A 23,957-nucleotide genomic window follows, 5' to 3' on the forward strand; every position below is an offset into this window, starting at 1 on the left:
CTTCCTGAACAGCATGACGGCGAGCTGGTATGACATGGGCATACAAAAACTGTCACAGCATCTACAAAAGAGCATCAACCGAAATGGTGATTATGTAGAACAATAGCTAAATGTTCAAGCTGTAAAATGATGTAAACCATTGTAGAAATAAACAGGTCTACGTATTTATAAAAAAAATAGGAGACCTTATTTTTGGGATTACCTTCCTATAATTACATAATGCAACAATGATTTTGCACAATCCTGTAGTGTTGTGTGACTTCCCTGTCCACCGAATTTCTGAAAATAGTATTTAAAATTTAACAGGCGTCCGGTGATATGATAATAGATAACTTCTGAATGGCAAGAGGGAGATATTTACTATCAAAGATTAAAGTACAGCAACAATGTAAATGTACCTACCAAATAGATGTACAGTATCCTTTCAAATAAATAACCTCATTGATTTTATGCCCAGTAAACATGATTGCATTGTTGGTGAGTTTATCAGATAATTTAAACCCAAACAACCACAAGGCACAGCTTATCCACCTTAATTATATTAGAACTATTTCTATAGCACCTCTTAAAAAGTAATAGTGAAAATTGTAATTCATTACATATATTACAATAATATTTGAGGTTGTAGGCCTATTTATTGTATCCGGTCAGAATACATAAACTGCAATGAACATAAATTATTTTTTACAAAGTAAATTGAAAATGACGTGGATTTTTGCCCTCTTTCTTTTATTATTTTCTGCCTTCATTTCAAACTCCGGCATCGCCTCAGTGATCGAGAGTGACTGGGAGAACTTTGCCCAACCTTCACGACCTGTGACGTAGCCACGTCACTGTGTTTGAATAGCATACGCTGTGCTCATCGCCTGCCAGCCTGTACACTTACAGTGCTGGGCGCCCATGGGACGAAATGCCCAGCGTGAGCACCTCTGCACTAGTATAAAAGAGTTACAATCATCTTTCAGTTTATGCCAAGACAAATGAGACAAAGTACAGGAAATCTTAACATTACACCATGACCTCACTCCTCTTCATTGTTAGTACAGTCATCAGGGCTGAATCAACACATCCTTTTGTCTCCGGTGGGAAGAAAACATGAGGGCCTTATCACATAGCCTAATATCCAATAAGAAGAAAAAGAAGAATAGTTTGCAGTGATCAAAATAGAAATTTAGAAATGCTATCACAAAAAGGATATGATGCACCAAGAACAAATGGTCAATTTTCTACAAATCTCAGTACACAGTTACAGCTCAAGCAAATAATAGTCATTGATTAGCATACAAACGTGATTTATCTGAACTGTCTTGCCACCAGAGGCCATGAGCCTCCTTTTATCCTTGGCCTGTAAAAGGGCTCACAAACGCTACTCGAACGTAGTGGACTGTTGTTTCCGGCTACGTAAACCTCAACCATTTGACGTGCCTCTACAATGAAGAGAATTTACCCAGTTAACAGAGTTTGAGAAGGGACACATTATTGGAATGCGTAAGGCTGGATGGTCATATCAGCAAATCACCAGCCACCTATGCCATTCTGACCAGATTGTTAGGACAGGCACTCATAAGGACCAGGCTCAAGACTTCCTCGACTGACCACCAGAAGAGACGAATGTCGAATCTTCCGAGAAGCATGTGGTAGATCCAACTGTTATATAAAGTTCCATGTTTTTGATCCATACTGAATTTTAATCACAATAACAACTTAACTTATGTCATAATGGTCCACCTTTTCAATACTATATCACATTTTGTTTACATTACATTTTTAGTTGAGGAACTAGTTTTGGCCTTGACTGGCCATCATCAGCCATAATACAAAACTGTACAAACATATCTAATAAGTAAAACAAGTGTACAAACATATAAAAATGATGTTAAAAGGTATTAAACATCTGGAGATCTTAAAATGAACTACATAAACACCTAAAATATAAGATGAAATTAAAATAAGGCTCTTAGTGAGATCTAAAATCCTAGATGCAATGAGGCACACAAGAGTAGGCCATGCACCACATGCCGCAACGAAAGGTTAACTTCATGGACACAGCATTGAATTGCTAATATCTACTAGCTGTAATCTAAGAATGTGCCAGTTATTTAAACATATCTTCGTGTGCCGTCCTTGACTCAACCATTGACAACTTTCAATAGAGGAACTTTTTCAGCGTTTTTCAAGACATTTTAACAAGAAGCACTAATGAAAGATTTTAACATGATATAACACATTTAAGGATTTTATATCTCACTAAGAGCCTTATTTTAATTTCATCTTATATTTTACCAGGGGTCCCAGCCAGAAAGTCAAACTAATTTCCCTGACATTTCTCTCATTTTCTCTGACCAAAATATTGTATTTCCCTGACAAAAATTTGGCATTTGTGCAATTTTCAACAGCCTTCTCCAGCCCCATTAGCTGTCCAACACACATCTGTACACAACATTTATTACTTTAAATAGGAAATACAACATTTTGAACAGTACATACTATTTAATAATGATCTGCCAGATAATAATAAATGTTAATACATTTTATTTAGACATGGATAATGAAAGTATTACTATTAAAATTGCTAATGAACACACAATGTTGGTAATGATGTAAAAAAATGCAGCGCAACATCAAAATTACACACAATTTTTTCTGGCGTATTTTATCTTCAATTCTGGCTTCACATTCTTGTTACTGCATTCTTTTAACTTTTTTTTGTCTTCCAACTTTCTTATTTCATCACTTATTCTTCGTTTCTCAGCTTTTCTTCTGTCCTCTTTTTTGACCTTCAGGTGTGTCTTCTCCAAGTAATCCTGATATTTCTTATGAGCACATCTCACCGATAACAACATTCTATGATTAATTGGTATGCATCTGACACCTCCATAGTACAAAATGGAATCATACACTTGGCTTTGTGCAATAATTGATTCCTCATGCATGTTTTCTACCAACATTGATTTATTTATGGAAAAGCCATTGTCCACTGCAGCATTTCCATGAGACAGTATAAGACAAAGCTTTATCACTTGCCGAAGTTCACTATACTGTTTGTTTTCTGCTAAAATGTCAGTAAAGAAAATGTCTAAACCCATACTGTCATCAGATATTGAGATATATTAGGTGCCTCTGTAGATCAGTGTTAGAGAGTTGGCCTCCTGATCCCAAGATAGCTGGTTCAAACCCGGCAGAGGTAGTCAAATGTTTGAAGGGCGGAATAAAGTCATACGACACTCCATGTCGTACGATATTGGCATGTAAAAGATCTCTGGTGACACATTTGGTGTTTACCCAACAAAATTCATTATATCTCAGCCCTAGATGCCCAAGAGAGTTTCAGTATACTCGGTCTACCATCTAGTAGGCCTAGAATAAAACGGAAAATCAAAATTCTTGAGCAGACAGCCAGATAGCATCAAACTGAAATGTCTGCACATGCTAGCTGAGGCCATACAATTATTATTATTATTATTATTATTATTATTATTATTATTATTATTATTATTATTATTATTATTATTATTATTATTATTATTATTATTATTATTGATATATTGATATATATTCTTTGAATTTAGTTTCCAAAGCTTCCTTTGATTCATAACATAGAGAAATGTATTGTGCTTTAGCCCTGTCGGCCACATTTTCAGTTATTCTGTTAGCTTCATGCAACACTTCCAAGACATATTCCATTCGGGTCTGACCAAGATTTGGTTGCTGATACGTTATGTGTGGGTTCAAAGTCATAAAGACCTTTAACTAATCTATACTTTAAAGGACTCTTATCCAACAGTTTTGTCACAACTGCCACTAATATTTTCTGACATTCATGTTTAAGACCAAGAATTTCTCTCTCTGAAAATTTTAGTTCTTTAAGTAATTTTTTCGTACTAAATTCAACAACAACTTTACCTGCCTCAATTAAGTTTGTTGGGTCCTGTAGATCAAGCAAAATCACACTCCTAATATAAATGGCATTTTTCAGTTTACTACGCTTGACAAAGCGATTCATCAAACTTCTTAACAGTTCATTCAGATGAGAGTACAAAAATGGAGTAAGCGGTTTGTTACTTTGAAATCACCTGAGAAAAGGCTCACATTCCAAATAAATTGTTTTAGAAAAATGCTAGTTTGGATTTTTTCTTAAATATATTTACAGGACTTAACTTTCTGGCAACTTAGCATTTGCAACAAATGCCTTGATACGGTGAAATACTTCTAAGGTTTGTTCCAAACAATGAACATTTTCAAGCCATCGTACTGTACAACCAGTCACTGCAGTGAACTGGGCCCGGCGAGCTGGTCAGTCTTTGAACAAATAATACATGTTACGCAGGAATAAGTTATGCTCCCAATTTAGAGTCATTAAACCTGTTTTAACAGCTCCATTGATGACATGCAAACCACACTCTCCCAGGTTCAATAACTTTTTCCCATCAGGATTTTCTGTCTCCATTTCCACTTCAAGCTTCCTGAGAAAGCTCAAGTTCACATTAACCTGGATCCGCCCAAGATTGAATTTTTTGAGAATAAAGTTGTAACTTTTAGCATTGGATACCGTGCGCGCGGTTTCAATAATAAGAGTCCAAGAAGACTGTGTAGTTTGCCGTGCCATATATGGCACGCTGGGCGGATTCAGGTTAACCCCATCCACTGAGACCTGCAACAAGTTTTTTCTTCGAAGAGGTTGCAGTCCTTGATTAAATTTCTGCAGCAGATCTTGCGCAGTAGCACAACTCAGAAAAACAATGTTCCAATGCCTAGAAACCACTTTATGAGTGCTGATATTAAAAGTCAGACAATGAGATCCATTTGTCCTTGTCGCATTACCTTATTAGTTGCCTCTGTGGATCAGTGGTAGAGTGTCGGCCTCCGGATCCCAAGATAGCGGCTTCAAACCCGGCAGAGGTAGTCGGATTTTTGAAGGGACGAGAAAAGTCCATTCGACACTCCATGTCGTACGATGTCGGCATGTAAAAGATCTCTGGTGACACATTTGGTGTTAACCCAACAAAATTAATTAAATCTCAGCCATAGACGCCCAAGAGAGTTTCGGTTTACTCGGTCTGCCATCTAGTGGGCCTGGAGTAAAACGGAACGTCGAAATTGATGAGCAGACAGCCAGATGGCATCAACTTGAAATGTCTGCACACGGTAGCTGAGGCCATACGATTATTATTATTATTATTATTATTATTATTATTATTATTATTATTATTATTATTATTATTATTATTATTATTATTATTATTATTATTATTATTATTATTATTATTATTATTACCTTACTGAGTGACTCATCAAAAGAAACTACGTAGTCCTTACAAGTTTTCAAATGGTTTGTTAATAACTCACTGAAATGGTGCAATACCATGATTAATCACATAGGAACACTTACTTTCACCAAAGCTGAATTTTGATGCAATTGCACTATCTGGGAACGTAAGTTTAAATGTATCACGTATATCTGCACATGAACTCCTCTTGTATTTACTAGCAACAACTTTTAACGCCCATAAAATTTCTGCTCTGGCTACTTCATTTTTATCAAAATAAGAAGTAGCACAGTGTACCGACATTCCACTTTCTATCCCTGCCTCAGTCTTTACTGTTTCTGTTGAACTAGTTGCTACACCTCTTAATTCTGTTGATTTAGCGCTATTTTGACAAAAAATTATGACAATGATGGCTGTCTTGATTTAATATTCTGAAGCTGAGTGTGTTTTGGTCCAATCTATGTGAATGAATTGCTGAGTTTAAACTTCTTGCTGCACACATTACAGTAGTCTTCAAATTTATTGTCCGGTATCTACATCAGTGAGCCAATCTACAAACTCTGGATTAAGGGTTGAATCCAGCCACTGATAGTTGAAAGTTGTTTTTCTTGCCATATTATCTAATGCATAGGCCTAATCTGAAACAAAAGAAAAGCATGTTAATTGTACACAAAAACTATATCAAAGCACAAATACATTTATCTCAGCAATGTAAAGATAGGCTACCTTGTTGGGATAAAAAAATACTTGTACAGCTTGGTAGTGCCAGAGCCGCCACCACACACTGTTCAGTATTTCAACAAACTCATCTTGTTTTAATGCTACCATACCCCGAAACATGTAAAATTTTAATTTTTTTAAATATACCTCAACTTACCTCATCAATTGATCACTTTTCCTTGCTTTAAAGGAAAGATTCACAGGTTGCAGTTTGTCAGCAGTATGAATTACCTGACACATAACAAATTTGAGTCAACTTCCCTAACTTTCCCTGACACGCCAATTCTTAAAAGACTTCCCTGACAATTTTGTAATTCCCTAACAATCCCTGACTTCCCATTCCCCCTGTGGGTGGGGGCGGTAGAATAACACCCACGGTATCCCCTGCCTGCCGTAAGAGGCGACTATAAGGGGCCTCAGGTGCTCTGAACTTTGGAGCGTGGGTTAGCGACCATGGGGCCCTCAGCTGAGTCCTGGCATTGCTTCCACTTACTTGTGCCAGGCTCCTCACTTTCATCTATCCTATCCGACCTCCCTTGGTCAACTCTTGTTCTTTTCAGACCCCGGCGGTATTACGTATGGAGACCTGGGGATTCTTTCATTTTCATGCCCTTCACGGCCCTTGTCTTCCTTTGGCCGATACCTTCATTTTTCGAAGTGTCTGACACCTTCCATTTTTCTCTCTGATTAGTGTTATACAGAGGATGGTTGCCTAGTTGTACTTCCTCTTAAAACAATAATCACCATCACCACCACCATCCCTGACTTCCCCTGGCTTTCCAGGTCGCTGGGAACCCCATTTATGTGATGTGCACATAGTTTTTTTTGTTTTGTTTTTTATTTGCTACTTGCCTTACGTCGCACCGACACAGATAGGTCTTATGGCGACGGTGGGACAGGGAAGGGCTAGGAGAGGGAAGGAAGCGGCCGTGGCCTTAATTAAGGTACAGTCCCAGCATTTGGCTGGTGTGAAAATGGGAAACCACAGAAAACCATTTTCAGGGCTGTCGACAGTGGGGTTCGAACCTACTATCTCCCGAATACTGGATACTGGCAGCACTTAAGCGACTGCAGCTATCGAGCTCGGTCATAATTAATTTTAGGATCTCCAGATGTTTTTAATACCTTTTAACATCATTTGTGTATGTTTGTACATTTGTTTTAGTTACTAGATGTGTTTGTAGAGTTTTGTAATATGGCTGATAATGGCCAGTCAAGGCCGAAACTAATTCCTAGTTAAAAATATAATGTAAACATTACATAATATAGCATTGAAAAGATGGACCATTTCTGACATAAGTTTAGATATTATTTCAACTGTTTTGTCACCCATCATGCAGAGGTGGGTAAAACCATTGTTATAGGCTCCTGTGTCAGCCCAAATCATTTCCAGGTGCTTCGCAGAAGCGAATTTGGTTTCACAGCTCTCATTACGTGTCCTGTCAATGACGCCCACCCCTCACAGTGATGTTGGAAATGAGAATCCTGGACTGCTACAGACTACAACCTGGTCGTCGTTAGTGACTAATCTAGGTTCTCTTTGTGCTCTGTTGACGGCTGTGTTTGTATCCAGAGACATCGTGGTGCGCACCTCAATCATGCATTTGCTATGGCGTGACACACTGCCCACCACTGCTGGCGTGATGGTCTGTGGACATCCTTCAGCTACGTGTGTCGGCACTCACCGCAGGGCTTCCAGGTGGTCTACTCCAGCATGATAATGCTTGGCCGCACACTGCAAGGGTTTCATAGGAACGATTCCATATCTTTGTCAAACAGCCATGGCCTGTCTGATCCCCAGATTTGTCATCAATCAAACATGTCTTGGATCACATGTGACACCAACTTCAATATATAAGATCTAGAAAACCATTGCAGCAAATATGAACAGATATACCGCAGGATACTATACAAAACCTGTATATTGTATATTATTATTTGCGTATGGACGTTGTTAGATCACGCATTACATTTATGATTTGCCTTTCTAACAGACCATATTGCTTTCATTCTTTCACTGTGTGTCTGTTTTCTTTCCTCTGACCACATAGTCCCCAATTTTAGGGACTTCATTCTCTGGCTTTACTATCCATCTATTTATCTTCTGACAGTAAATGTTTCTGTCCAGTATTTCTGATGTATCTATCTGGGCCTTTTCCAGATCATTTTTAACATCTTGTATCCATGGTACGTTCTTCAGTTTTTCAATATATGTCAAAATCTTGTAGGTTAGCCTTGAAGACGATAGTCTGTGAACGTGTCCATAGAATTTCAGTCCTCATTTCCTGATGTCTGCGGCAAGGTTGGACAGTCTTTCTGTAACTTTGCATGATTTGAGTCTGTACCCGTTTTCTTTTTTTCTCTGGGCCCAGAATTTTCCTCAAGATCTTCTTTTCCTCCTTCAAGTTGTTTTCCAGATCACCTTTATTGTTAAGTACCAAGATTTCACTTGCATACAGCACTTCACCATATTATAATGTTTGATTTTTGTATGTAGGGACATGCATTTCTTGTTGTAGATGTCACGGGTTCTCCAATATGCTCTTTTGAATTATTGTTATCAGACTTTCTATGCTTCCTTTTCCAACCCTGTTGGTTCTAGGATATCACCGAGATATTTAAAGTACCGGTATGGAACTCGTTTGATCTGCCCATATTTTGTTTGTAATTCCTGAATGTCAAATTTAGTACATATTATTGTGCTCTATTATTGTTGTACCGGGAGGTACACCTTAACGCCATGCATTCAAAATTAGCACCTAAATGAACTCCTCTATCGAACTAAAGTGGAAACTACTACAACAGGAACTTAGAACTTTAATCAGAAGATGTCACCACCGAAATATTATGTAATTTTGTTATTGTGCAGTTTCCTAACCTGAGTGAATTTCTCCTTGTTTTGTTTGCCATTCATCAAGAAGTTTGGACATTTTTCCACAGATGACACTGCCAAAAGACTATGATCATGCACCCTGGTGCAAAGTGAAAGAACTTATAATTTAAAGAAGTTTGTATTTCTAGGTTTTTGTAACTGATTGATGTTCATTTATTGTTGGATTGGCAATATTTCCTTTTTTATTTCCGCCAGTTTTTAATCTAGCCAATCACTAATTTTAATTTTTCACCTATCACAGGCTTTTTGTTCAATTCTGAGTGTTACTTTTGAACTCTACCAATAAAATTGAGAGGGTGTGGCTAGTTTAGTCTTGAATGATCTCGAACCTTCCCTGAGGGTTTATAAACTGCGGCTTTTCACGTTTCTTAGCCAATTGATTGTCGTCTATCTGAGTGTATGTGTTAAGCAGGAGGCGAGCGGCCTCTTTCATCGGCAGCAGAACATCTATAAGGTAATGGCCACATAACTTAATTCTTTCTTGCTACCTCCGCAGTTTAACCCGAGGGAAAGGTCCGACTCTTTAGTATATAACAACCTTTTTAAAATGTAATTTTCTTCCAGCTAATTTAAAACTTCATGAAATCTTTAACTGTAAACCGGGATAGAGAGTGAAGTACCCTCTCGAGCTCCCCTTCATCTTGGTTTGGGGTGACTATGTTTTTCTCTAACTGTTTTTCCTACTGTAATGTTTTAATGTAATTTCTATATGAGTCACCTCAGTAGTTTGGGAATAGCCCCTGTTTCATCGGCCTAGAGCCCTTTAGGTTTTTTTAGTGTTCATTATCTTGGAGCGCAGTTCGCCTCCAGTCAGTTTGTGTTTCGGGCCATTTACTCAACCTATTCTTTTCTGCAAAGGCCCTATAGGTTGGGTACGAGATACCCCTGTTTCAAATTGTAAGTTAGCCATGGGAGGCCAGAGAGTGTAAGATTTTTTATGTTGCCTCGAGGAGGCTGAAAGAAACGGAGAGCCTGTTAGCTCTTTTTCAAGTTTTGTAATTGTAAAGAGTGCCTCTGGAAGGCTAGATACTGTATTTTGTGAGCAAGTGCTCATGATTTGGGGGATTTCTGCCCTTGACTTATGGTTGCTGATTTTTAACTTAAATTGTGTAAACTGGATCCGGTATCTCCGGAATTGTAAAACTAGGGGCTTGAAGCCCAGAGTCTGTAAATATCAATAATCTTGGATTTTCCCAATCTTGTTTAACGATTCCTATTTGTACCTGTAATATTGTTATGAAAAAGATTTTGTTCGGAAAAGAAATATAACCTTCTGAAGTTTTAACTCAATTTTTTATATTATAGATAGACCCATTCAAGCCCACACCTTCTTTCACCTCTGCGTTCCACAGACACCGCGGAACAATTGTAATCATTTATGTTCGGTACATCAATTGAACATGGTCCATGCAGTAGAGATAAGAAACCAGCTCTTGTGCTCGCCAGGTGGACCTATACTTATCTATACTCTACTCAAGGCCATAGCGAGGGGGACGGATTACTGGGGGGTTAGAACATCCCCCCCCCCCCCATCATGGAAGTTTTACAAGAAGAAAATAAACAGATAGTGACAATAAACTAAATAAACATTCAGAGACATAACTGTAGAACCAACAGATCTCACTTGCATCAGTGTCCTTATAATGACAAGTTATTCGTGCACCTTCTTTGTGATCATCCATCCTTTTGTAAGATCAAACACCCCCCACCATCAGCCAATCCTGGGTATACTACTGACTTATCTCTCCGAGCTTGTTCAAAACCAGACCTGCACAGACTTCACCCGCTTGTCTCTGTACTCGTCCTGTGTGCGTACACTTGCCAGGTTTACATAAAATCAGTTTCATGGTCCGTATCGCACCTCAATAGATTCACAATTAAGTATTTATTATTTTCCACCTAGTCGATACAATGATTGCTTAAGGCAATTTAATGGTTAAAAGTGGTACCCGTTTCGTATTTTATCAACATCTTCAGCCACAAAACACTGTTTAGATGAAAAATATATAAAATTGACAAAGTAATGCTTAAGAGGAAGTGTCCTTAAAATTGCCTTAAGCAATCATTGTATCGACTAGGTGGAAAATAATAAATACTTAATTGTGAATCACTCGCCAGGTGTCACCTGGTTTGCGCTGGCATTTTACTGGGTGAATCAAATATAAACTGGAATTATTCTTTTTACAATTTTATTGAATCCACCAACAAATACACAACAAGCCCTTCATTTTCTACATAGTCTCCCGAATTTGAGACACATTTTTTTCCACTGAATTGGCTATTTTTTTATGCTGTCCTAGAAAAAAGAATGTGAGTACAGCCAGTTGCGCACGTACTCCTCTACCGCTGCATCATCATGAAATTGCTTTCCTCTCAGTTTTTCTTTCAGTGGTCCAAACAAGTGGTGGTCACAAGGTGACAAGTCAGGACTGTAACGAGGATGTTCCAGAGGTGTCCAATGCATTTCCTCCAGTTTTTCCCGTGTTACAACAGCAGATGATACAGATGTTGATTCCCATAGGGAACCTGAAATATTAGTCCTGACAACAGTCGTGCAGAAGAAGAACATCTCAGATCAGTTGCCAGCGACATTTGTTGCGATATGTAGTTTTTGTCTCGACCAAAAGACGGCAGTAATAAGCTGCATTCACTGTCCTTCATTCATGCAAGAAATTCAAAGCAAAATGCCTGTATAGTCCCAAAAAACTGTTGCAAGCACCTTTCCAGCAGAAGGCGTGTTTTGGCCTTGACTGGGCCAGCTGCACCTCATTCCCGCCGCTTGTTTTTACTCCGGGGTGTAATGATGAACCCAAGTTTCATCAGAAGTCACAATGAGATGCAAAAAATCTTATCCTCCCTCCCTCGTAGCAATTCAGTTGCCTCTGACAAACATCCTGGCAGATATTTTTTTGTTTCTGGGTGAGGAGATGAGGAACTCACAAGCTTTGGTGCCTTCTTTCGCCAGAAACTTGATGATGATGCACTGCGCAATGGATGTGTGTACCTCTTGCTCGCTCATAGCGTACTGAAGCGAGTGGTCGCTCTTTGGTGTATGATGCATCAAGACCCCTACTCCGGACATCCCCACCAACAACTTATCAAAGCCCCACCCATTTCCATTTGCTAATTTTAAATTCCAGTTTATATTTGATGTACCTAGTATTTGTGTACTCACCATTCAACTGGAATGAGTGCTGAACTGCGTGGACAGGAGAATGAGAATAAGGGTTGACAAGTGTACTCGTGGACTCAGCGCGTGGGTAAATATGTCCCAACTGACGATCTTTGTTTATCAGAGATTTGGAAATAATTCCCATGAGTTCGCACTTGAATGCTATTACTTGTGTAGATATTTCCATTAGTTTATGTATTTCTTTACCTTTCTGTTTTATTTCTTTTCCTTGTACTGAAAAATACATAGATATTTGTAATTTGTGACATACCTTATTTTAATTGCTATCATAGTGTACATGTTTTAAAATGTTTAACCCTCTCCTGCCCATATTTGACTTTATGTTATCCACAGAAGGGGATGGAGTTATTTCTAGACACCATCCTGAAAATTCAGACACTTATAAAAAAAATATTGCTGTACAAAATTGTAGTAATGCACACCGCGTAAGCTGAGAGCCTGTCTCAAGAAACTTTCCAAATACAGATCTGTTGAAGTGAAGTAACATTTTGTCTGCATTAGTGTCAGGTATGGAAATAGAGATTCACACCAATATGTTGTTCCAAAGCAGGAATGCAGTATATTGTCATATTTCACTTTGGAAACATTCGTCCAAAATTCTTCTTCTGGTGACTGTGCCTTCGAGAATTTAGAACTGTATCAGAGTCATTTTGAAAAGTTAATATTCATGGACATTACCTTGCATATCCATTGAACAGTTGAGGAATTTTTGTTCAAAAGGCACTATTTTTTTTATGCTAGTTGCTTTACGTCGCACAGACACAGATAGGTCTTATGGCGACGATGGGACAGGGAAGGGCTATGAGTGGGAAGGAAGCGGCCATGGCCTTAATTAAGGTACAGCCCCAGCATTTGCCTGGCGTGAAAATGGGAAACCACGTAAAACCATCTTCAGGGCTGCCAACAGTGGGGTTCGAACCTACTATCTCCCGAATACTAGATACTGGCCGCACTTAAGCAACTGCAGCTATCGAGCTCGGTAAAGGCACTATTTCCACCCTAAGAAAGTTGTGGAAAAATGCAAGGAAATGTATAATAAAAGGCACATTGAATGTATCCATGATCGGGTATGATGTTCATATTCATCAGTACATTTATATTTCTTTTCAAAACCAACAATTCAGTTTTTTTCTTTCTTAATCTGTTTACCCTATAGGGTTGGTTTTTCCTCGGACTCAGCGAGGGATTCCACCTCTACCGCCTCAAGGGTAGTCCCTGGAACGTGGGACATTGGGTCGGGGGATACAACGGGGGAGAATGACCAGTACCTCGCCCAGGCGACCTCACCTGCTATGCTGAAAAGAGGCCTTGTGGGGGGATGGGAAGACTGGAAGGGATAGACAAGGAAGAGGGAAGGAAGCGGCCGTGGCCTTAAGTTAGGTACCATCCTGGCATTTGCCTGGAGGAGAAGTGGGAAACTACAGAAAACCACTTCCAGGATGGCTGAAGTGGGAATCAAACCCACCTCTACTCATTTGACCTCCCGAGGCTGAGTGGACCCCGTTCCAGCCCTCGTACCACTTTTCAAATTTCGTGGCAGAGCCGGGAATCGAACTTGGGCCTCCAGGGGGTGGCAGCTAATCACACTAACCACTACACCACTGAGGCGGACAATTCAATTTTTTATAAATAATTTGTGAGCTATTCTGTGTCCTGTGGCAAACATCTATTGGTGTCAGAATAAATTAATGAAGCATCTTTCTGGTCTGGATTGTGCATGGCATTCGATAGTATTCAACTACTGCAGTGCATGTGGATAAAATACAAAAAAAAAAAGTTTCAAGTAGAAATAGCACCTTTTGAACACATACTCCTCAATTGCGTGGTGGTTTTTTTTTTTTTTAACTGTACCTTATACAGCTAGAGTAGCCTTCTTGCTCACAAGGACATGGCAGGAATCAATTAGAACAAGTGTCCCCATACATCAGATCACCTGAATTTTTTACTGAATCAGGGTACCAAGGGAAAAGATATTCACCATACTGGGGGACTATGGAATAGTAGATTATTAAAAGCAATCAAAGGCATTTATGTTGACAATTGCGCTTCAGTGAGAATTGATGGTAGAATGAGTTCTTGGTTCAGGGTACTTACAGGAGTTAGACAAGGCTGTAATCTTTCACCTTTGCTGTTCGTAGTTTACATGGATCATCTGCTGAAAGGTATAAAATGGCAGGGAGGGATTCAGTTAGGTGGAAATGTAGTAAGCAGTCTGGCCTATGCTGACGATTTGATCTTAATGGCAGATTGTGCCGAAAGCCTGCAGTATAATATCTTGGAACTTGAAAATAGGTGCAATGAGTATGGTATGAAAATTAGCCTCTCGAAGACTAAATTGATGTCAGTGGGTAAGAAATTCAACAGAACTGAATGTCAGATTGGTGATACAAAGCTAGAACAGGTCGATAATTTCAAGTATTTAGGTTGTATGTTCTCCCAGGATGGTAATATAGTGAGTGAGATTGAATCAAGGTGTCATAAAGCTAATGCAGTGAGCTCGCAGTTGCGATCAGCAGTATTCTGTAAGAAGGAAGTCAGCTCCCAGACGAAACTATCTTTACATCGGTCTGTTTTCAGACCAACTTTGCTTTACGGGAGCGAAAGCTGGGTGGACTCAGGATATCTTATTCATAAGTTAGAAGTAACAGGCATGAAAGTAGCAAGAATGATTGCTGGTACAAACAGGTGGGAACAATGGCAGGAGGGTACTCGAAATGAGGAGATAAAGGCTAATTTAGGAATGAACTCGATGGATGAAGCTGTACACATAAACCGGCTTCGTTGGTGGGGTCATGTGAGGCGAATGGAGGAGGTTAGGTTACCTAGGAGAATAATGGACTCTGCTATGGAGGGTAAGAGAAGTAGAGGTAGACCAAGACGATGATGGTTAGACTCGGTTTCTAACGATTTAAAGATAAGAGGTATAGAACTAAATGAGGTCACAACACTAGTTGCAAATCGAGGATTGTGGCGACGTTTAGTAAATTTCAGAGGCTTGCAGACTGAACGCTGAAAGGCATAACAGTCTATAATGATAATGTATGTATGTATGTATGTATGTATGTATGTATGTATGTATGTATGTATGTATGTATGTATGTATATGGATTGATTTGTTTCCATTTACAGGTAGAAAAATTTGAAAGCAGAATACGACAAAGCCCTCTAGTCGTAATGGATGGCAACATCCCCAGAGAAACGATGAATTACATCCTTGGACTCTGCAAGGATGCTACTGTACCAGGTAGGAAATGACCTTTCTCTTTAATTCTATAGACCAAGGACAATGATCTCACTCAAGGCTCTACAGACTGAAGTAACTGATTCTCCCATGTTGCGATCTGTGCGACATACGAGCAAAAGTGATAGTAGTTGATGTATCATCGGCGGCTATTGCATCAAAACATTGTCCTCATGTGGAAGCGTGATCATAATGTGTATGCCGATAAATGTTGCCAAAAACATGCTGCATGCATTCTGAATTGTTATTCAACGATAACCGTGCACAATGTTTAGAACTGATGACTAGTGATCACAAAACCTTGTAATATATGGTACCAGTACTTTGGTGTTTTCCATAAAATAGAGCAATTCAGCTAAACAAATTCTATACCCTCTATTTGTATAAATGTTTTAGTAAAAGGAAAATAATGAAGATCAGCTCTTTTCGCCACTACAAAGCTAATACTGTTACGTACTTCACGAAATGTGTTTATGCTTTGTATGAAGAACCAAGGCCAAACTGAGTACCACGCATAGTTCAAAACAAAAACAAGTCACAAACTCTAGTCGTGACAAAAATAACAAATCATTGGTTTACTGGGCAACTATTATTAGGAGTATTACAAACAACCTTGTCTTATCTCAAGGAATATTGTGCATGAAATCATTATTTATAAGTTCACTCAGCTGGGTTCTCGGACCATATCAGAAACAGTAGATTTGATTACTCGCACACTCAACACAAACAACATTCAGCTCCGCCAAACCGTAGGCCTGCTAGAGTGCGATTACTACCTGATGACAAACCTGCACAAAACTATAAGCTTGGAGGAGAACAAAGGTGGTAGAGGGGATAGATGCTGCTGTGCTAATGGGAGGGAAATAAAGTCCCGTCATACTAACGTAGTCACCTGCTGACAGCAGAAAGAGAAGCACAGACAAGGGTATTCAATTACTAGCAGCCAACATGATCACTTCCACAGCAACTAGCAAAGTGAATGTTCGTTTCCACCCGCTCACGCTATAGCACATGGACTCGTCCATATACAAAAGTAATTTAGTGCACAACTAAGGTTCTGCACCATCGAATAGAACTCGTGCAGTGTTCTCCCTAGGACCATTTTAAAGGGCGCACTGCCGTGCCGTTTTTCCAGCCGCCCGGCTAATATAACCTAGATACATGCTAGTTACATAATATTAATACATATTTAAGTCACTGGATGCTCCAAATTAAAATGTAAATACTGTAAAACTGTTTATTTAATTGATAAATCTTCATTATTGTCAGCACAATTGCATCAGTTACATTGGAGTTTAAATGTTTAGTTTGACTATCATGTAGTGTCATGCGCGAACGGTGTCTGGAGTAATGCGGAATCGCATGCGAGCACTTGATTCCAATGACGTCACAAACCCATAATGCACTCCACACCAACCGAGCGGTAAGCCCTGGTGTTACATGATTATGAATGGGAAGAAATTTTTTTTTTTTTTGCAAGGTGCTTTACGTTGCACTGACACAGATGGGAGGGGCTAGGAGTGGGAAGAAAGCGGCCGTGGCCTTAATTAAGGTATAGGCCCAGCATTTGCCTGGTGTGAAAATGGGAAACCACGGAAAACCATCTTCAGGGCTGCCGACAGTGGGGTTTGAACCCACTATCTCCCGAATACTGGACACTGGCCGCACTTAAGCGACTGCAGCTATCGAGCTCAGACGGGAAGTAGAACACTATGAGTTCATAATACTCCGTTATGTCTTGTCCGTGATAACAACACTAAAGTCAATTTTTCAGTTAATGTTTGGTGTCTGATATTACTGAATGTCCTTTCTGGATCACTGGTAGAGTATCGACCTCCGGATCCAAAGACAGTGGGTTCAAACCCGGCTGAGGTAGTTGGATGTTTGAAGGGTGGAAAAAAAGTCCATTCAACACTCCGTGTCATATGATGTAAGCATGCAAAAGATCTCTGGTGACACATTTGGTGTTTACCCGATAAGATTCATTAAAACTCAGCCTTAGACGCCCAAGAGAGATTTGGTTTACTCTGTCATCTAGTAGGCCTAAGAGTACAATGGAACGTCGAAATTGATGAGCAAGCAGCCAGATGCCGCCAAATTAAAATGCTTGCACACAATACTGAGGCCATATGATTACAGTATTATTATTATTATTAATGCCCTTAGGGGAATAAGTTGAAATTTTATCATATTAAAATTTTTACGTAGTATTCCCCACCCGGCTTCTCACTCCTGCCATCCAGCTGACGAAAATTTCTGGGCAGAACGCTGAACATGATGCAGAGATGTCTTAACACCTCTTACAAGTGATGATCATTGCACTAAAGCTCAAGGAATCTTGAAATACTGTCTCTTACTGCCCATCCCTAGTGTTCAAGTGTATTTTGCCTCTTAAACAATGTGGTTGGAGTAGGCGCTTTCAGCACTAGCATAGACATAGGAGCATAGCAAAGAGGTAAATCTCGCTTTACCTAGCTTCAGTGCTCATTTCCTTAATATTTCTCACTTAACCCCTCAGCGACAGAGAACATTTGAGTGCCGCTTTAGCCATCGGACAGAGGTGATTCAGATGTGAGCACTCAGAGAATGCACCGATCTCTTTGAAAATTTACTGTTACCAGTAGCGGCGTCTAAGGGGGGCGAGGGGGGCAGTTGCCCCCTCACTTTGTAGAGAAAACATTACATTTTATTCTATTTTAGCCGGCTGAAACAAGGAACTATAGGAATTATTAAAAAGCAATTTCATCAAATTTTTAATTATTAAGAAAATTATTGTCGAAAATACGCACAAAATGTCGTTTGTCACAGCTAACCGATTTGTATAGCGCCACGGCAAGTAGTGGAGACTTCGCAAATGCTATGAGGAAGGGGTATATTTTTTGCTAAGGTCGTGTACACTGAGGTATGATTCACCTGCTTGCCGCGTGCATTCATCAGTCTGGCAGTCTCTTTAATATCGTCTGTTAGTTTCTTAGAGTATAGTCAAATACTAAACGATTTTTTAATTTTATAATCACGCCGTACTTCTATTTAATTGTAATACGTGTGTAATATTGTTTCTTTGGTGAAAGTTTTATTGTATAGCAGGGCCTCTCAGGGTGCATGCACAGTGCAAAAGATGACGTTCACTTGGTTGACCAGAGTGCAGACCCCCGCTCCTCGATTTGGAGCAACAATGCTGTCTCTCTCACTCGCTCTACCTGTCTCCCTCTTCCTCACTTGCTCCGTAGTGCTCCAAATCTGAGCCGAGTAGCCCAGAGACGAAGCGTTGGTCCGAGCCGAGCCAAGTGCGACCGATGCACTGTGCACAGGAACTCTGCGCCTCAGTTTGCACGCGTGAGATTTTGGGCATTTGAGAAGCCATTTGTTTAGTATTGAATCAAAATCTCAAAAAAACTATTATTGCTGCACTTAAGTTAGTAAACTATCAAACTTTACCCCTCTGTCAAAATTTGCTCAGAGAGCATAAACAACTTACCATTTTGTAGCTTTTTTGTTCAGTTTTGATGTGTATAACCCCCCGCTATATCCCTCAACCCGGCTACTTTCTGTTGTCTGTATATTTTATGCCCCCCCCACTTCTAATTCCCAATCGCCAATACTGACTGTTACAACTGTTTGGCTCTCAGACTATTTTCAAACATTTACAGTAGGGACTCAAAAGAATGTAGTGACGTTCTTGTATTTGCCTCGGTTGATTCACAGTAGAATGAAAACTAGGGTAATCGTTGCCTCAGAAACTTTGAGCAGAAGAACCGGGAACAATATTTCAAATATTCATTTAGCACAAATCCCAGCTTAATGGGATGATTAGTTGATGAGAAAGAGAGCAGGTGTTTTGTCGTCCATTACGTGGTCGTGCGCACTATGCCCTCCCATTCCTTATGTTAAACATTCACTCTCGCTTTCCTCAGTTCAGTCTGGTGCAGTGCTGTTATTGCCTGATTTATTAAAATTTAATTACTTCTCTTTCATTCAAACTGCACCATGCTATCCTTCTGCGCCATGCAATATCGTATTTCAAAGTGAGAGGGAGTCAAGTAATTACGAGTCTTAAGAGGTTTCAAGGTGTTAAAAGAATTATAGGAATTCTCACCAGATGATGTCAACATTCATATCAGTGAAGAGATGGTGATTTATACTAACAACCTTCATAAGGAAACATCCTGAAATGAAATATACATCCACTAGAATGCAGCAGAAATTTAAGTCTGCATGCTCGCAAGCGGTCACACTATTTCAAACACTTTAGAAAGGAAAAAAGCAGCATTGATTTAGGCGGATTCATACATACAAGGAAGGCAGAGATCTTCGCCTTCAAAGATATACCATTTCTATCTCGCCAACTTTAAAATTTACAAGCTAGAGAAAAATAAGGTTAGGCCTACAGGGGTCTATACCATGCATGGAGGTCGGCAGCATGTGAAGAACAGGTCTATATGACGTATGGTGGTCGGCGTCTAGGGGTTAATTGACCTTTAAAAATTCAATAAAATACCAGAAAGATGTATTACTGTCAAGAACAAGGACTTAATGTGAAGGATTAGGGAAGAGGAACTAGACTCGTGCTTTTCTAAAATTTGAAAGATGTCCATTTTCTCCATTCTGTCCAAAAGCCTTTCTTGTCTTTCCTATCATCTGTTAGGTCATCAGTCCAGAGGCTGGTTGGATCCTCAAATAGCACCACTAAAGGCTATGCGATTACAGGAAAACTACAAAAAACCAATGGTAGCAATGAAAATAAACTACACAAGATGAGGAGTGAGGTAGTTTGCCATTGCTTTCCTATCATACTTCTTAAACATTTCATCATGCTGGCCTGCATTTTACTCTCCTATCTTACCGTAAGAATCCAGGTCCCTGCCTCATTTATCAGTATAGGGAAATAATCCATCTTGTATCATCTTTTCTGTAATTAAAAAAATATAAATCACCTTGGGCAAAAGCCCTGATGGGTCTACCAAGCAACTGCTTCTCAGCCTAAAGCCCTTCAGATTATGAAGTAACACAGCATCAGCACGATGAATCCTATCGGCTGTATTCTTGGCTTTCTCACCGTCAGAAACCTCCAGAGTTGTTTTCATGAAGGCTGATGGGACCTCAAACCAGCACTTAGATCTAGGCAAAAACCTGACTACAAATCAAGTCCGTGCCCTCCAGGTAAAAGGTAGGCTCACTGCCCGAGACCATGGGATTAACTCTGTAATAAATTTTAAAAAATTAAAAATTGGAAGAAAAAAAACGTATTTTAATTACCAGACACTGTTTGGCTATGGCTGTTACAGGAGCCTTTAAGTCAGATCTCCCACAGGGTGGCTGGCTGGCGTGCACTATGTGAGGTATTGCATGTAGGTACAGTGGAGGAATGTGTTCTGCACAAGTCACAGAGAAGTGTAGACAGTCTCCAACCACTGGAATTAACGATCAATATGTAAAATCCCACAACTTGACCATGAATCAAACCTGGGGACCTCTGACCAAACTACCATATTATTATTATTATTATTATTATTATTATTATTATTATTTAAAACACTAGGCTGATTTCTGACAAAAGCTCTTGGCCTGTAGATTTACAGTTTGTCTTTAAAAGCATAAAACATTTCTTACCGCATATTTTTAAATTATTAAAGAAAAATGTAGCATTCTGATTGGCCAAAGCACTCGCCAGTACTTCAAAGCCACCTGCTGGTTCTGCTGTGCATGATGTAATTCTAAAGGGCCCACATGCATGCACCGTCTGGTACAACATTTTCTTGCTGTGGTCTACGTAACTGAGCAGTCAGTCATGGATTTGTGATTTGTCGAGCATATCACATACAATTTTTGTGTTCGCTTAGCTGATTGGTAAATGTGTTGGAAGATAGTCCGCCTAGTCAATACTATTCATTTATTTACCTTTCACCTTAACATCTAGTACATGTTTCGAGAATATAATGCATTCCCTTCCTCAGCTAGTAGATTAAAATTCATTATACAATAAGACCTGACTAAAATATGGGGGCCCCCATTAAAATTCAAAACAATGAGTATGACAATGTGACACTTAAAAAAATTTGGATAGTACAAACATAGAATTAAAATCCCATTTTGTCAAGTACAAATTAAATGGGGGCCCCCGTATTTTAGTCAGGTCTTATTGTATAATGAATTTTAATCTACTAGCTGAGGAAGAGAATGCATTATATTCTCGAAACATGTACTAGATGTTAAGGTGAAAGGTAAATAAATGAATAGTATTGACTAGGCGGACTATCTTCCAACATATTTACTGTTACTAAGTCAATACGGATCCAATCCCAACCATCATGGTCAAGATTATTAATAATAGCTGATTGGTAACAGTCTCAATGACAGCTGGAATCGTGTACATCATATCTATAGCGCGACATGTAAATACATTCTGTTATCACTAACTTTTACTATTTGAAAAGATCAACTACTTCCCAGATAATTTTGGCTGCTAAATGGACAAAGTTTTACGTGAAGCAAAATAACCTAAAACTAAAATTTAAAATTAAACTTCAACAATAACTCTAAAGCTACAAAATAATTTGCAAAAACCAAGCGAGTGGCTGCAGGGTTTGGGTCACGTTGCTGTGAGCTTGCTTTCGGGAGAGAGTGGGTTCAAGCCCCCCTCTCGGCACATCTGAAGGTGATTTTCCGTGGTCCTGTTTTCACACCGGTCAAATGCTGGGGGCTGTACCTTAAGGTCACAGTCGCTTCATTCCCACTACCGATGATGATGATGATGCTTGGTGTTTAAAGGGGCCTAACATCTAGGTCATCGGCTCCTAATGGTACGAAATGAGACAAAATGTTATGACAATTTAAAAATCCATAATCCTCCACTGACCAGAATAAAAAACGTGAGGACGAAGAAAGAATGGATGGATATGAAGTTAAAACAATCAGTGGATCTGACCCGCAATGCCCTGCATTCCCAGAAACTAGTGTTAAACAATAGTATTACTGACCAAGGGACTGCTTCTAAAGCATAACACTGAATCAATGATGCTTGTAGTCTGAAAGGGTCCAAAATCCAGGTCATCGGCCCCTCACAATGGTACTTATCACTAGGAAAATGGAACCAAGCTATTTGTCATGTTGCAATACTAATCAAAAGTAGCGTAGACTCGCGGTATTCCACATCCCCACTACTAGTCGTTTCATATCCCATCGTCACCATAGACCTATCTGTGTCGGTGTGACATTAAACATTTATAAAATAAATACAGTTTGTAAAATATCATTCATCAACACAATAAAGACATCTGCGAAAATTCACTTCACACATAATAAACAAGTAAAACAAATCCTAAAAGTAAGCGTTCAAGAAAGTGCCCAGGCAGCGCATAGAGCAATTTTATATCAAGACATGATACCTGACCTTTTATAACGAATGCTACAGAGCACCACGGTTTCTCTAGTTGTTGTTGTTGTTGTATTAAGCAAAAAAACCTACATCTTAGAAGCAGATTATCACAAAATTATTGAGACACATTACATTGTTGTTCTATGTTGCTTAATTTCTTTATTTGAAAAAGAGAATAATGTACATCATTTCACAATAAAAAAACAATAAAAGTAACAGGAAAAAATACTTGAAGAAATAATATCAAGAAACTACGGACGGAAAAAGACAGAATTCTAACAGATTCTTCATAGAACAATACATTTTTATTTCAAAATGTGACTGCAAGTAGAGCAGAATTCTTGCAACAGTAATTTCAAAAGACAGTGAGATAATATGCTCTCAAAAAGCCAATAATAAATGGATCACAAAGTATAATCAAAAGGAGAAGAAAAAGAAGCATTTTACTATTGAAATAGTAACAATGTGTATAATATCAATCTTAGGAGTAACAATCTTTACAAATGTAAAAAAAAAGATAATTTATACACAGTTGGGAAATGTTTTAATAAATTCTACATGTATAATCAATATAAAGTAACCATGTACATCTTATGTACTGGCACTGGTAGCATTAAATTTACTTCTGACTTTTTCCAGCACCATTAAATCTATCTCAGAAGACAACAAGAAAAATTGTGGTATTATTGTTTATGCAAATATTCTTATCATCTAATACAGTGCATCTCAAATTAGCTTTCATTGCAATATTTAACAAGAATACCTTTTGTTTATAGAGAATTAACCTTCCTGCTGTCATGGTATCTTGTAACTCTCTATTACCAAGGGAAATAATGCAATCACCCCACTAAAATTACAGGACATGATTAATGTTATTGGCTTTACGTTCCACTAACTACTTTACGGTTTTTGGAGGGACATGATTAGCACAGTGGGTTACCTACTACCTTCACACCCAGTTGGCCAGTTGATCCTGGGTTGAAATTTTAAGCTCAAAAATCACGTGGTGTCAGGAAGGGCATCTAGACTTAACACCTAGCTAAAACCAAAATGAACCTAGGTGGCTCCCCAGGCAACTAAACTCAACCATGAAGTTGATCATTGTGCCTCGCCTTACACAGGGTCTGTCGTATAAACTAAGACCGTCCAAACGGCGTTTTTACTCTCCGATACGTAAGCTGCAGTATTTGAGGCGCGCACATAGTTCTTGACCTTGCAAGGAGCGTGCATGTGTTCGACCTAGCATCAATAGCCAGTCTGAATTTCAG

The 23,957-nt window shown here is 39.1% G+C and overlaps 1 protein-coding gene across 2 annotated transcripts in view; it reads left to right on the forward strand.

Moving 5' to 3' along the window:
- LOC136885543 (uncharacterized) overlaps window positions 1–23,957 on the forward strand; it is a 224,412-nt gene that overhangs the window by 20,184 nt on the left and 180,271 nt on the right. For both annotated transcript variants that reach the window (XM_067158164.2, XM_067158162.2), the window contains one exon: window positions 15,203–15,317. In XM_067158164.2, coding sequence (XP_067014265.2) covers window positions 15,203–15,317 — 115 coding nt within the window. The remainder of the gene's footprint in view (window positions 1–15,202; window positions 15,318–23,957) is intronic.

The sequence above is a fragment of the Anabrus simplex genome, chromosome 14 (assembly GCF_040414725.1).
Source record: "Anabrus simplex isolate iqAnaSimp1 chromosome 14, ASM4041472v1, whole genome shotgun sequence".
Lineage (NCBI taxonomy): Eukaryota > Metazoa > Arthropoda > Insecta > Orthoptera > Tettigoniidae > Anabrus > Anabrus simplex.